This window comes from Petaurus breviceps, unplaced genomic scaffold (assembly GCF_028583685.1).
Source record: "Petaurus breviceps papuanus isolate PSGF00001 unplaced genomic scaffold, PetGlider_PUasm1.0 225, whole genome shotgun sequence".
Taxonomy (NCBI): Eukaryota; Metazoa; Chordata; class Mammalia; order Diprotodontia; family Petauridae; genus Petaurus; species Petaurus breviceps.
Window position 1 is genome coordinate 17,393,505 of NW_027185889.1, and position 16,088 is coordinate 17,409,592.

The 16,088-nt window shown below is 41.6% G+C and overlaps 1 protein-coding gene across 1 annotated transcript in view; it reads left to right on the forward strand.

Moving 5' to 3' along the window:
• Positions 1–16,088, forward strand: part of CFAP54 (cilia and flagella associated protein 54) — a 307,374-nt gene that overhangs the window by 281,092 nt on the left and 10,194 nt on the right. Inside the window, exon 67 of the mRNA XM_069095069.1 lies at positions 10,805–10,879. Coding sequence (XP_068951170.1) covers positions 10,805–10,879 — 75 coding nt within the window. The remainder of the gene's footprint in view (positions 1–10,804; positions 10,880–16,088) is intronic.

Consider the following 16,088-nt stretch of genomic DNA (forward strand, 5'->3'; position numbering starts at 1 on the left):
CCTCTTTAAAACAAACAGTCCCTAGAGCTTAGCACAATGCTTTGCCCACAATAAATGCTTCATTCATTCATGCTTTCCTCCTCCATCTCACAGTCTCTGTCCATTATATTTCCTCTATTAATGCATACTCCCTTATTTTAAAAGTATTTTTACTCTTTTGGGCTCAGAAGGTAGAGCATGATGCGATTCAGGGGTCAGAGCCCAGGGCATTTTTAGCTGGTTCTGAAGTCCACTGTCAATGTGAATTCAGGTTTTCTAGTTTTAAACCAATTCATCTTTTCAGCTCAAAGCATTAGGAGAAGCAGTATAGCTTAGGGCAAAAAAACCATAGAGGAGTAAGGGTCAAGAAACTTCAGTTTGCATCATTTTTCTATCGTGGATCAGCTACATGACCTCTCTGGGCCTCAGTTTCCTCAGCTATAAAATGACAACAGAAGTGGAGATGCTTTTCAAGACCCCTTCTTATTCTTATGGGCTATTCTCTGTTTTCTGCAATTGTTTAATCTTCCAGCTTTGAGAAAGGTTTTTGACCTTTTTGGGGTTCTGAACTTGTTTGGCAGTCTGCAGAAGCCGGTGACCTCTTCCTCAGAATAATCTTTACACTTACAACATTCTTATATACTTATAAGACTGTGTTTCAAAAACAAGTTCACAGATCCTTAGGTTAAGAGGCCCTACTCTAAGTTATGTTATTTAAAAAAAACGGGATAGGTAAAAGAGAATGGAATAACATTGTAAATTAAGAAAGTTCTCATGGGAGAATATCCAGAAACCAGAGAGGACAAGTGTTGTGACCCCAAGGTTTCTAGCTGAGTCTCACCTTTCCCATCCTCAAAGCGTGTGCTGGTCACGTCCTGTGTGGTCTCATAAAGGAGAAGTTGAGTCAGTGGAAATGGAAAAAGGTGCAGCTTTATTGGCAGGACAGGCGTGTTGTGACATCTCTCCCTCCATCCTCTAGCCCCCTCATGCTTCAGCCCTTAAGTCCCCAAAGTGCACTTGCAGAACTCATGGACAGCTCTTGAAGGAAGGTAGGGAGGGCCAATCAGAGAACAGGGAGGCTGTGTCCAGAACAGCTTTCATACTCCTGCACACTTACCCTCAGTCCCTGAGATAATCTCAGGGTAACAGGGTACATTGCGTGACAGCACACAATCTGGGCGCCTCAGCACTTCCTAGGGGTTAGGGTGCCCTGACCACAGATGAGATCAGCACATATTGCTGATTGCTCTGTATCTTGTTATGTCAGACCTGAACTCAGAGAGGCTGCCTGAGACCCAAAGGGGAGCTACAGGCCCCAACAGACAAGCATGGCGGAAGACACTGGGGTAAAAATTAATGGAAGGAGAAACAGAAGCAATTTTGTCATCTCATCTGAACTGAAGAAGAAATCGATATGGACTTCAAAAATACTATATAAATCTACTACAAAGCCATGACCATATAATAGTGACAGGGGACTTCAGTTATCCAGAATCTATTAGAGCTCTGACAAAAGAATAGCAGCTGATAACTTCTTGATTTGCCTTAAGGATCAAGTGATCCTTCAAAAGGTGAAGGAAAAAAACAAAGAGGAAAATCTACTCAGAATCCAATTCTTACTAATGAGGAGGAATGGGTTGCTTGGGAGAATATGATGGGAACCTTGGGGAAAGTGACCACTCAATCAGTAAACATTTACTTCTTAGTATTTGTGATAGAGGAGAGGAAAACTGGGCCATCTGACTTGTACTCTCACATTGGGGAAAGAAGATTTCACAGGCTTCAGAGGAAGGACAGGTTGGATTATATGGAAGAAAATTCTACAGGAAAAGTCAACCCAGAAGGGGTGGCAAATTCTCAAGTGATGAAAGAAAATGATTTCAAAAAGGAAAAATGCAGTGTGAATTCACAAAGAACTCCCCAACTAACTTATAGTTTTAAAAAGAGACTTACGGAAAATGAAAGCAAGGGTAGGTGCTGGAGAATGACTTTGGCAAAGTGGCATAGTAGAACCAAGTTGATTTCTCCCTAAAAAATGTTGAGACTGTTCTCTAGACTTGCTTGGCTATGTGGACTAAAGTTTCTGGTTATTTATTTCTCATTGTCCAAGTACCTTATTGCCACAAGGAACTCCAGCTGCTCTCTCTGATGCTTGGTTTGTGGAAAATGGGCACATCAGTGAAGGAAGCTTCACTCAGCTGAATGAACCATCTTCATTGCTTGTCCTTTCTTTTTTTAACTTTAAAATTTACTTAAAATTTTTTATTTATTTTATTCTGAACTTAAGAAATAAAGCATTTCCATAACAGAGAATAGAAAGAAAAAAAGATGATTGTACATGAAGCTGCAAATCTATTATGTTCAACCAGCTATTCCTTTTAAATATATAATAAAGTTATCATGGAACTTTCTTTTTTTCCCCTTTTTTTCTTCCTTCCCACCACCCACCATAGAGATAGCTATACAACTATGTGTGTATGTATATGTGTAAAAACATTCCATTCAAACTTCTATTTATCAGTTTTTTCTCCGCATGAGGATATCATATTCACATCATATGTCCTTTGTAGTTAATTTGGGTATTTATAATAGTCAAAATTATTTAGTCACTCATAGTTCTTCTTAAAACAATAATTGCTATTACTATATACAGCATTCTCTTTGCTCTGCTCATTTAATTTTCATTATTTTGTGTAAGTCTAGCCATGTTTTTCTACCATCATCAAGCTCATAATTTCTCATAACACAACAGTATTCCATCACAGTCATATACCACAAATTACTCACCCATTCCTCAATTGATAGGCATTCCCTCAATGTCCAGTTCTTTGCCTGTCCTTTTTTGAATGCTCTTCTCCTCCAGGTAAGTAAATCTCTTTTTGTTAACTGTTCAATGACCTATTAGTGTTTCATTCTGTTCCATAATCAAATATAAACTGCCATGGACTAGATTGAGTCAGGCCCAGCACAAAACAAATGGTTTGGCATGGAAATGATGAAACTGAGAGCTGAGGCCGATGAGGAAAGCTTTGGGTTGGTGCTTTGAGAGGATCCATCAAAGGATATGACAAGATTTAAGCACGGGAGAAGGGAAGAATGAGGGGGATATGATGGTTGTCTTCTAGTGTCTGAAGGAATATCACATGGAAGAGAGTTTAGATGGCATTATTTGGCAGAAGAAGGCAGAATGGGGAGCAGTGGTTGGAATTTTAAAAAGCCAAATTTAGGATTATTGTCAAGAGAAATCTCCTAATAGAGTTCTCCAAAGATGGAAGAGAAATAGTGGGATTGTGAGGGAGTGGACTCTCATTCACTGGTGGTCTTTAAACAAAGGCTGGACAACTAATTGTTGGGTATGATGTCGTGGGATTCCTTTTTTGGTTATTGTCTGAACTATTGTCTGACCCCTAAGGCCCCTTCCATGTCTGAAATTTAGTAATTCTGCTAATTGCAACTCTGGAATATAGCAGTTTTAGGTGAGTTACCTGGTTTTTTCAATCTCAAATAATCTGCTTTAAAAAAACAACAATCTCATAAAAACAATCTTATAGCCAGACCAATTTTCTTTTGGGTATAGGTGAGGGGAGGACAAAGGACAGAGCTAAAAACATCCATCACCCTCTGGATAAAAGACAGATATTTGACGACTTTGGCAAGTTCTCAGTCCTTGGAAGTTGAATAAACAAAAGGGGTGGTTTTGGCATTTTTCTCCTCTTGTCACAATTCTAGCTGGACCTACAAAGCACAAGACTTGTAAGCAGTGTTGGAAAAAGCCAGTTGGTTAAACCTTCCAGGCAGTTGTCATGACAACCACCTAAAGCAGCTAATTAGAAGTTAACTAGGACAGTTGGAGAGATAAACTTAAATTGCTTTGGACAGGATTTCATAGACCCCCTAATCTAGGATCTTTTCTCCCTACTTTGACACCAATTTTTGGCAATTGCTCCATTCTGAAAGGCTATGAAATGTGCCTCCTCTCAGCCCCCAATTTCTTAAAAAAAAAAATCCAATCCTTAAAGCAACAAATAAGTCACAAGCTTCAGGAGAGAAACATGAATGCAAACTGTATTGGGAAGACCATAGAACAGACATTCCAACTAATTTGGTCTTCAACACCCTTTAAGACTTAGCTCTGAAAAGAACTGTATAGACTCCAAGTGATTGAGTGATGTGAGTCAGTTATTCGCCAGTTTATTGAACTGCCTTGGAATATAGAGCAGAGTGTTATAAAAGCAGAGGAAAAATGGTTTTTGCCCTGAGATACCTGCATCTGTTGAGGGTAGAGAGATCAAGGGCGTGAAAATGACTTAGGAACACTCACTAGCAGCATCAGGTAACATGCAAACTACAGTTTAAGGCAAACAAACTCCAGACATCTTATGAGCTGAAGAAATGCAGAAAAAAGGCTGGTCTGGACTGGGGAGAGTCAGATGGCAGCTTCAAAGGCAGAAATCCCAGGCTCAGCTCAAATCCTGCTTTCTGAAGGCATTCTTTCCCAGGCCCCTAGTGGCAGAATACCTTCCCGTTTCAGATTGCCTTCATCTGTTCTCTGTCTATCCACTATGTGCATAGTTATTTACATGTTACACTAAATTGTGTGCTCCAGGAGGGCACGGTTGTTGGGTTTTTTATGCCTTTTGTATTCTCAGAGGTGCTTGGCACATGGTAAACAGTTAAATGTTTTTTGATTGATTGATCTGGCAAATAGTTGGCACTTAATAAATGCTCCTTGGCAAAGATAATCATAGAGGTCCCTTCCAGCTCTAACTTTTGCTCTATCATCCCAAGATCCCCAACTGCTTTCCTAGTCATTTTCTCACCTTATCCTCATGATACTCTATGGTCCTGTCAGATTAGTTTGCTTGTTTTCCCGTGCACAGAATCCCAATCTCCTGCTTCTATTTTGGCCCAAACCTGTGCCTAGAACACTGTCCCTCCTCACTTCTAACTCTTAAGCTCCAGCTCCCTTCAAGGCTTAGCCCAAGTGCTGCCTTCTACTTGATATCTGTTGTGATCTCCCCCCCCCCCACCCACCCTTTAGTGCTCCTGTCCTCCCAGGAATTATTTGTATGTATAGATATTCTTTTAACTCATTTCTGTCAGGGTTCTAGGATAGGATTATACTCTAGGAGTTGGAGAAGTCTTTCTCTGTAATGAAGAAGTTCTGAATTTTTTTTTGGTCTCCCTTTACACTCTTAAAAATTGCTGAGGACCAAAACCTGGGAAGACTTATATGAACTGATGCAGAGTGAAGTGAGCAGAACCAGGAGAACATTGTAAACAGTAAAAGTAATATTGTAAGGATGATCAACTCTGAATGACTTAACTATTCTCAGCAATACAATGATCCAAGACAATTCCAAAAGACTCATGATGTAAAATGCTATCTACCTCCAGAGGAAGAACTGATAATGTCTGAATACAGGCTGAAGCATGCTATTATTCTCAGAAATTTCTTACTTTGATTCTTTTTTTCTTTCTCTCCCTTCTGTCCTTTTTTCTTTTTTGAGTCACCCCCCCCCCATGACTAATATGGAAATATGTTTTACATGATTGCATATGTATAACCTATATTAGATTGTTTACTGCTTTGGGGAGAGGGGAGGGATAGAATTTGAAACTCAAAATTTAAAAAAAAGTTAAAAATTGTTTTTACATGCAGTTGGGGGGAAAACAAAATATTATTTTAAAAATTACTGAGAACCCCAAGGAGCTTTTGTTTATGTGGGTTATATCTACTGGTATTTACCATATTAGAAATTTAAAATGTTGGGGTAGACAGGTACACAGCAAGTAAGAGCACCGGCTCCAGTGTCGAGATGACCTGGAGATCGAATCCCAGGCTCAGACACTTAGCACCCACCCAGAAACACCTGGCCGTGTAACCTTAAGCAAGTTACTTAACCCCAATTGCTTAGGGGCAGCCAAGTGGCTCAGCGAGTAAGAGCACTGGCTCCAGTGTCGGGATGACCTGGGGATCAAATCTGGGCTCAGATACTCAGCACCACAACCAGAAATAACAACTGGCCATGTAACCTTGAGCAAGTTACTTAACCCCTATTGCTTTAAAAAAAAAAAAAAAGAAGAAGAAATTTAAAATGTATCTGTATGAAAAATAGTTTTGAGGTCATGGACATCCTGTGGAACCCCAGGGTCCCCAGACCATACTTTGAGAGCTGCTTTTCTAATGCTATCAGCTCAAATTTAGATGTTCCATTTCATTGTAAGCTGCCAGAGATTAATGCCCTAATTCTATTTAGCCAGTTAACTTAAAGAGCTTTTATAAAAGGATATTTAAAGGTATGGCAAAAACAGAAGTCTAAATATTTCCCCCCAGCATGTGGAGGGCACACTGTCTTGGCTCATGGGAAGAGTGGACTCAGACAATGTAGTTTCAACATTCAACATTCAACATGACAAAGAACCAAGGTCTATATTCACAGGCCATTACATTTGGCTTCAGAGGAGGATGACCCGGAGTCCTGCCCCATTATAACACTTTCTCACAGGAATGCAGTCAGGCAGTAAAGGGCAGCCAGTTGGCATAGTAGATAGAGCACTGGGCCTAGAGTCAGAAGACACATCTTCACAAGTTCAAATCTGGGCTTAGACACTTATTAACTGTGTGACCTTGGGCAAGTCACTTCTTCATCTGAAAAATGAATGGGAGCAGACCACTCCAGTATCTCTGCCAAGAAAACCCCAAATGGTTTCAAACATGACTGAACGAGGAGAAGAAGAAACAAAGAATCCAGTCAAGATCAAGGTTCAGAGAGGCTAATGACTTTTGAATGCACCTCAGCCAATCACAGTCTGTCTTCTTATCACCTGCTCAGCAGACAGAAACCCTCTACAAAACATGAGGGAGCAGAGTCCTTCTATGATACATCATTTTGTCTTTCCTGAAGCAGGCTCCCTAGCCTCTTCCATCACCACCCTGTTCCTCCTCCCTCAGTCCCCCTTTATCTATGTGTTTTACTTTTCCCTTATCTATGTACTTGCTGCTAAGTCCCAGAAGAATTTTCATTTCTTTAGGGAAGGTTTATTTTTAACTAGTATCCCTAGCACCTAGCACTTGAAAAGGAAAAAAAAAAAAAAGAAAAGGAAGGGGGGGGGGAAGAGGAGGAGGGAAGAAATAGAGAAAGAAAGAGAGGCATTAGAAGGCATATTGAATTGATATGAATTGAACTGAGCCAGGCTATTGAATTGACAATCCCCAGTTTACTAAGGTGAAAACAGACCCAGAGAGTTTAAACCACTTGTTCAGTATCTCACAGCTAGTAAGGGAGAAAGCTGAGACTGGTCTTCAGACCTCACAATTTCTGTTCTTTAATACTATACTCTCTAAATAGGAGTCTTTCTGGACTAGACACCAGGAGCTTCACCTCTATGGGAGAGGATGGTCTTGCTCTGTGGGTATACGTGAACCTGGCTTTGTCACATTTTTCAAGTAACAGAGCAACATGGTTCTTTGTCAAACAAAATGTAACAGTTCATTTAAAGGAAAAATAGCAAGACTCTTCAGCCCAGATTAGTCAGGGGCCATTTCTTGCTAAGGAAACCTCAGATAACTCTCTTTAACTGGGAGTAATGTGTCTCCAGGGAGGAATTTCTCTTGTCTTTTGCTATCCGTATTCTCATTTTTCTGCTAGCCAGGTTGAGTGTGGTTCTACCACAGCAGAAAACAAGAAACACTCCAATTTCCCAGGTTTCCATATGGTTTATTTAAGAGATAATGTCAGCGGAATAGAAGGTAGTCAGAACCAAAGTGCTGCATGATGAATGCTGAGCCAGGAAGACGTTTATTTCCAGAGTAGAAGACATTCATCACGTAACATCCTTCACTTTGCCTCTTATATGAAATGATCAATGAGGTGGATGTTGTGTTTTTGCCTGATATTTGTTGATGAAGTAGTGACAGTTACTCACTGAGGTCGTTATGGAAAATGTGTTTGCTGATTGGTTTAGCCAACTCGTTCTTCCTCAGCCAATCCTAAGAGTGCAATTAGAAAGAAAAATAGACTGGCTTATTGGTTTTTGTTGAGTTGGCTAAAGTTAAGAGAAAGGTACTTTTTACTGTAGCACTTAGGGGATGTCATGAATGTGGGTACTCTCTCAGCCTTTATAGCTCACAGTCCCCTTGGGGAGGGGGAAGGGGTTTCATGTACTACTGTGGCTCAAAATCACTCATCACCCAGTTGACAACTTTCTGGTGATGAGCCTCTTGGGACCTAGCTAGGCTGATTCTTGGACAGGGGATACACAGTTCATTGCCAGGCCGGTCCTCAAGGCCTTTCCTCTATAAAGTGTGCTCAAATTTTAACTCTGCTTGCATATGTACCCTTGGAGAGCTCGGGGTGACCTATAGTCTGTGATGAGGAATCAGATTGAACTTGAAAGAGGGGTGTGTGTGTGTGTGTGTTCTAGGATGATATAGTATTTTATTTCATTTTTTTTAACATGTAAAAGAAGACTGAGGAATTTGAAAATCCATTAAAGGCAGTATGAACAACAAGGAAAATCAGACCTCCTCGTAGGGTTCTAGTACATAGTGTTTACTAGCATTAAGGGTCCTTGTACTATGACAAAAAGAGAACTGGGTTGGAGGGTAGGAGAACCTTGATCCTGGTCTTGGCTCTAACTTTGAATAAGCATGTGAAACTTAAGTCACCAAATTGGTCTGGACTTCAGCTTCATGTACTGCAACATGAAGAGATGGGACTAGACCATCTCGTCCCAAGCCACTAATATTGCCTTGAGGGCTAGGGTAGGGGGTCTCAAGTCCCAACCCACTGATGGTCCAGGAATTTTACTCACAAAAGCTAGGGGAGGACAACACACTTAAGATACTCCCAAAATCCAAACCAGAATCTTTTGCTAGGATTCAATCCACAGAGAATGGAAGAAAAACACAGGTATGAGGCATCAGGGGAATCAGACTGGGGACATCTATCTGGGACCATATAGATTGCTTAGTCCATGTGCCAGGTAAGAGCAACAATCCGTAAACTCTGCCACCTGGTGCCTCTTTGACCTAAGATGTGTCAGGGTTCTAAGTCAGGCCTTGGCCATTTAGGGGAAACCTCTGGAGCCCATCTGGCAAGGTGAAAAGAGGGTAACTCCATGGTCTTTGTTTTAGTTGTTTGAGGGAGGATCTTGTAAGGTCAAGTGGAGGACTGACCAAGGGAAGCTAGAAGGGCAATGTGGTGCCACAGAAAGAACTCTGAGAGTCTCCATGACATCCTGAAAAGGAGTAGATGTCCTTGGCTAATATTGGTTTACCAGCAGTCCATTTAGTGACAGTCATGTGCATGTTATTGGGAAGTTAAAAAATATTATGTATTTTATTTTGTACTTTTGAAAACATTGTTCTGAGAAAGGGTCCGCATCAACTTCTCCAAACTCTGCCAAAGGGGTCCATGACACACAAAACGGTTAGGATCTTCAAGTCTGGCTAGATAGATGGGTATGGGGGCTTTAACCTGAAAGATCCAGTGGTCATGCAGCATTTAATACATGGACATTACTCTACAAAAGAATGAATGAATGAGGCATTTATGAATTAGTTGCTTATTGTATGCCAAGCACTGTGCTAAGCTCTCGGGATACAAATGAAAAAGTCAAAACAGTCCCTGTTTCCAAGGAGCTCATATTCTAATGGGGGAGACCACCCATATGGAAGGCATGGAAAGTGACCCTTGTCAGCTACAAGATTGCTGGGCACTCTCTCCTTCTCTAGCCTGCCTTGCCATCATAAGTCTGACAAGCCTCAGCTGGTACAGACACCCTTTTTTGTCTGAGATTTCCAACATGATTCATTAGTCACTTGGCGACATAGGGTTTTCTATCATAATACACTTGGCGACATAGGGTTTTCTGTCATAATACACTGAATATTAATGCATTTACACTTGAATTTTATTAATTAAAAAGCATAAATGTGTGGCATGTGTAGGTGAAGAACTGGGAATAATTGAGGAAAACACGGTCTTTGTCACCCTTCATTCCCCTTCTTCTGTCTGCCTCACTGAACCCAAGCAAACTCCAGTACCCAGCTCTTCTCAATAAATTGGATATGCCAAGAACACATTAAAATTTCATGCCTCTCCAGAGTGTTTGCATCTTAAAGGAGGCAGGGCAGGGACAGGGGAAGTAATAGATACCTCAGTTTCCTACCTATTGGCACCTGGATGAAAGAAAGATATTGTTGGTGGTGGTGGTGGTAGAGATGATAACCATGCAATTATACCATAGAGATAGCTGGCCATCCTGCCCATGACTAAGGGTGGTTTGAGGAGTGGAGTGGGGCTGGTGATGGTGTATTAGAGGTAAGGACAATAAGTTAAAGGTCTGTCACTCTTCCTGGACCTCTCTTTTGCATTTATCTCACTTGTATCATAATTGTTGGTATACATGAACTTTCCCAACCATTAGATTCCAAGTTCCTTGAAAAAAGAATCAATATGTCTTTATATCTTGTAATGAATGTCCTCACCCCTTGTGCATAATAGTCATAGATTTAGCTCTAGAAGTAACCTCTGAGGTCATCTCATCCAACCCTCTTTGTTTTACTTTTGGAGAAACTGGGGCCCCAGGCATTAAGTGACTTGCCAAAGGTCACAAGGTAGTAAGCAGGAAAGTGGGAATTTGAACCTATGTACTTGGACTTCAAATCCAGATTGACCTAAATCTCTGACTGCCAATTCTTTCCACTAGGCTTCACTTTCCTTTAATGTTTCTTAAATTGAATGTGGAAAATATAGAAATTCCTTTAAAAAACTATTTGAAATTCATTTTACAAGATTTGCTTTCTTTTCCTTTCTAGACTGTGTTTTTTGAGTGTTGTGCTGAGATAGAAAGTCTGCTTTTGCAACGTGAAGACTTGTCCCTAAAAGTTGAGGTACGTAACAAGGTGTTAAGACCAAACCTTTGCTAAAAATACCAACTCTGTCTCTAGGCAAACATGCTCAATGCTGTGGAAACCAAAATGTCTAAAACATCTATGGTACAGAATATCAAGAATCTAAACTAATCTTCTTAATTAATGTGACTTAGCAACAGATATAGTTTTCAATTGTAGAAATATAGAGACTCGTGATGCTATACCATTAATAACAGACCCCATCATTAATCTAACTTTGGGCAGACCTAAGACACATGAAAATGGATTGTTATCCAAAGACACACCATTTATACTTCTGAAATAGAGTTTTCATCACAATACAGTCCATCAAAGCTCTTTCATATGAGTTTATCAGTTCCCTGTTCACTTAGAAACTAATCTCAAACAGAATTTCAGGATTCAAGATGCTTGACAGGTAGACAAAAGTAGGACAGAGGAAAGAAGTAAAAAATAGAGAATGAAAATGGGAGCTGTGAAAGCACCAAGATAATTTAGCTGTGATGGCAGAATGGGATTGTTTAGGATCCCTAAGCTGGGGTCCTATGAAGATTGGCATGTAAGAAGTGACATGTAGTATGTCATCAGGAATTGCATAGTTGTAGGATCAGAAATCTAGAGCTGGAAGGGGCCTTGGAGGGCAAGGCCAACTCTCTCATTTTACAAATGGGGAAAACTTAGACCCAGGGAAGTTGAGTGATTGTCTAAGGTCACCCATAGGACCCTAGGTGTAGAGCTGGAAGGGATGTCAGTGACCATCTCATCCAGTCTCTTCATTGTATAGGTGAGGGAACTAAGGCCCAGGGAGGTAGCAAATTGCCCACAGTGTCATAGTAGGCATTATCTAAACACTAGTTATTATCATCATCATGAAATCACAGCTATTTGATTAACCATTAAGTTAAGAAAGTTACCAAGTCATATTTGGGTCTACATTCATCTCTTGGATATGTTCCTTGACCTTTTGTGGAATCTAGCATAATTCAAGGTCATTTTGTAATGTGGTATCTCCGTTTTGGGAATAAGTAATTCTAGAGCGGTTCTGTTTCTCATTATATCAGTATAATTATCAGGGCTCATCATTCCCTCAATGGGGGCAAAACTTCCAGGCCCACTGAAAGTTAAAAAAAAAATCCCCAAATACTTTTTTATGGGGGGGGGAGGGGTAGTGGTTTACATTCTGATGAAGATGCCCAGATCTTACAGGTTTACATTTTCTAAACAACAGCTTTGGTACAGCCTTGAATGTAAAATTGTGTTTCATTAGTTACCTTTTTCCATTCTTTAATACTTCAATCTTTGTATTGTCTTGCCGACGACAGGCACTTTTTTCTTTGTAGTAGAGGGTAAGCTGCTGTTTTGGTTTTTTTCCCATTGTTCTTCTTACTGTTTTTCCAACCTAAAGAAGCCTATATACTTCATTGTAGAGGAATCAGTAACAATTCATCGAGTTGCTAGGTCCTTCTAATGGTCTTGTTTTATGAGGATTAATTAAGCTATTTCTCAGTAAAAATTTGTGAGTTCTTGGCATTTTATTTTCATCTTTGACCCCACTTTCCTCATTAAAAGGAATTGAGGTTACCCTTGGTCCTTACAGGCTGCTTCTAGCTGTGGAAAGATAATAGGATCATAGACTGAGACCTGAAAGGAACCTCAAAATTTCATCTACCCCAACCTTTCACTTTATACTTGAAAAAACTGAGACCTGCAGAGAATGTATACTGCCTAAGGTATATTGGTAATAAGTTCCATCTGAACCTAGGTCCTTAGTTCCAAGTTTAGTCTATTACATCATGCCTTATCTTTCATCACATTCAAAATACTTTGTTCTTCACAACTGGCCCATACCAGGACAACTCTGTCACCTACTGAATCTTCCTAGGAAACCTCCCTGGGCCTCTTCCTGCTTCCAGGCATCATTCTGCTCTCTCAGATCAAGACTGGCCCCCAGTTCTGCTCAGTAAGAAAGCAGCTGCCTCTGGACTCGCACTGGAGAGGCTCAGTTTGCTGTCTGGGCAGGTGAAGGAGCCTCTTGCCAAGAAAGCAGGACATTGACTACTGCCTGGAGGAGCCTGGAGGACTTCACCAAACTTTCATGAGTGTGAAAGCATCAGTATTGTGTGTGTGTGTGTGTGTGTGTGTCTGCACTCTGTGTGTGTGCCTGTCTGTATGGTTCTGCATTTCTTTCACCCCCTTTCCTAATATTTACTCCTAGAGAGGAGGGTACTGAGTTTATTGTGCTAGCATTGTATAATGCTTATCCCCTCACCAACAACCTGGGGGTCCTCAGAAAATATTATCTGATGGAGGTGATGGTAATGGGTCCTGCAACAATTATTCCCTTTGTATGTAATATCTTTGGGCTAATGTAAATTGGAAAACAGGAGCCTGCCTTACTTTCTTTATTTTATCTGTTAATGGTCCTTTGAATAGGCTGTATAAGAGCCTCTCATTCTGCCTTTATTCTATGAGACATAATCCCCCTGTCCTCATGTGAAGAATATTCTTTGTGTGTAAGTTCATGAAACATCCACTTAATATTCCACCATTCTTTTGAAGACAATGCTGGATGGCATTGGTTCCAGACTGCTTTTAAAACAGTCTGCTGACTTTGATCTCCGTCTCTCACTGTTCATTTCTGTCAAATCTGCCTAAGAGGGGGGAAAAAAAAGCCTTAAGAAAAGGCAAGACTATTAAGGCAGTTTTCAGAATGCTAAGAAAAGACTAAGATATTGATAGCATTTTCAAAATGTTCCAATCTTCTGAGCTTTGCCAAGCCAGCGAGATCAGGGTGAAGGGTGCTCTCACTCATCATAACTTTATAATCTGTATTCTCAAGCAGGGGTGGGGGGGACACTCTGCCTACAGTGAAATGGGGAGTGCCAGTGAATAGAGCAGCCAGGATGTGAGACCAAGGGAGAACAGTAAAAATGATGTCATTGCCCTACTGCCAGTGTGTGGCAAACAGTCATGCCCTATTAAGCCCATGCCTTTCTTTCCCTTCAATATAGCTGCTCTTCAGTGGCAGATGGATGAGTTCCTCAAGTTTATTTCCATTCTCACAAAGAACTTCCTGCTGTAAAGGGGGTGGGGGAAGCAAGGAAAGGAGCATTTAGCATATTCATAATTATTTTTTCTGTTTCAACATCAAACAAGTTATTTGTTTGCCTTCTAGATAATGACCTTGCCAGAGACTGAGAGTTAATAAATGGAACTATATTTACAGTTCTATATCATGAAGCAGGCTCTATTTAATTCTACATAAATTATCTACTATACAAGGCACTGTGTTGGGCTGGATAATAAGGATGTGAAAGTGGATAGAAAGAGACCTTGTCCTCAAGGGGCTGACAGTCCGGGAGGGATGGTGAGAAAGGTACCAAGGAGAGGTCCAGAAAAAGCTTCTTAAAAAATTTAAGTAAGAAAGAAAGAAGAAACTTAAGAAGAGGTCTACTTGAAGCCAGGAGAATCATAGATCTAGAGGTGAAAGACAGAGACTTTCTAGCCCAGCTCCCTAATTTTTCAGTTAAGAAAACTGCAGTCTGGTGGGGCTAAGTGACATGCCCAAGGTCACACAGGGAGTAGAGGTCCTCTTTGGACCGCCTCCAGAACCAGTGCTTTCCCCCCACATGCTGGAGTCTTAGGGGAAGGCTTTATAGAAGAGAAGGTACCCAGCAGAGTCTTAAAAGGAGGGAGAGATGTCAAGAGATAGAGAGGAGGTGGCTGTCCATTGTGGCAATGTAGAGAGCACATGCAAAGGCAGAGCAGTGGAAGAGGGAGGAAAAGAAAGGGAAGAGGCCAGTTCAATTTGATTGGAATCTAGAGTATATGAACAGTAGTACTGAGAGGTGAGGCAGGCCGAAGAGCAGCCGGGTCAGGACTTTAGGCAGTAGGCAACCAAGTAAAGAGTAGGGTGAAACCACCCTACTCAAGTGGTTAATGTGGAAGATTATTCCTTGGGCATTGCTATGAAGAATGAGTTGGAAAGAGACCAAATGGAAAGAGCCAAGCAATTCAGGAGGTTATTCCAGTGGTCAGTCCAGGTGAGAAGAGGGGAGGGAGCTGAGAGAGGCTGCTGTGTTACCATGGGCAGAAAGAAGCAGCAGGATTGGCACCTTGATGGATGTGAAGGGGAGGGAAGAGTCCACAATGACCCTGATGGTTCTGCTTGGGTGACAGGATGAAGTCACGGAGTGGGGTTCGATGGAATGAGGAAAGAGATGCTGAGTTCAGCTTTAGATGAGTTAGGTTGCGCGTGCCTTGGGCACATTCAGGCAGAGATATCCAGCAGGCAGTTGGAAATAAGGGACTGGGTCTCTGAGGAAGGGATGGGAATAGAAGTGGAGACTTTAGAATGATTGTAAAAGTAGATCACTGAAGCCACACCAGTGATTTGTTGTCGTTCAGTCGTTTTTTCAGTCGCCTTCCACTCTTCATCATCACCCTCCTGGGTCATTGATCCTGTTGGAAAATGAAGGACAAACAGCAGCAGTCTGAGGCCGGATTTGAACTCTGGAAGACGAGTCTTCCCAATTCCAAGCCCAGTGCCTTTCTGCCTTTCTGCCAACTTCTGGGTGCCTCCGTTTCTTCCTCTGTGAAGTGGGGACAATTGGGACTGAAAGAGATAACACTTGGGGAGTCCTACGCAAAGGCTGGTTGTGGTTGTTCTTATTAAAGCCCTCCCAGTCCAACGTCTAGTCAAGCCGCTAATTCTCTCTCTGAGGTCCTTAACGGCCTTTTGGTTTTGTTTCTCACTAAATCCTAACTCAGGAACTCCAAAGGCCACTTTCCCCTGCTCTCTTCAGGGGCTCTAGGATAAAATGCAGACTCCTCTGCTTCTCTGTTGGAGCCTTTCATATTGAAGCTCCAGCCTACTTTTGGACAATCAATAAACATTTGTTAAACCCAGGCACTGTGTGTGCTGTGTGCTGGGGATGGAAAGAAAGGCAAAAGGCAGGGCCTGCCCTCAAGGAGCTTACAGTCATGCAAAGTGGTGTGGACAAGCAAGTCCTGCACAGGATTAACTGGGCATGACCAACCGAGAGAGGGCCCTGGAATTCTAATAACACATTACTTAGCCCCCCTGCCCCCAGGCGCGCGCGCGCGCACACACACACCCACACACCCACACACCCACACACACACACACCCACCCACACCCACACACACCCACACACACACATACACACCCCCACACACCCCCACACAC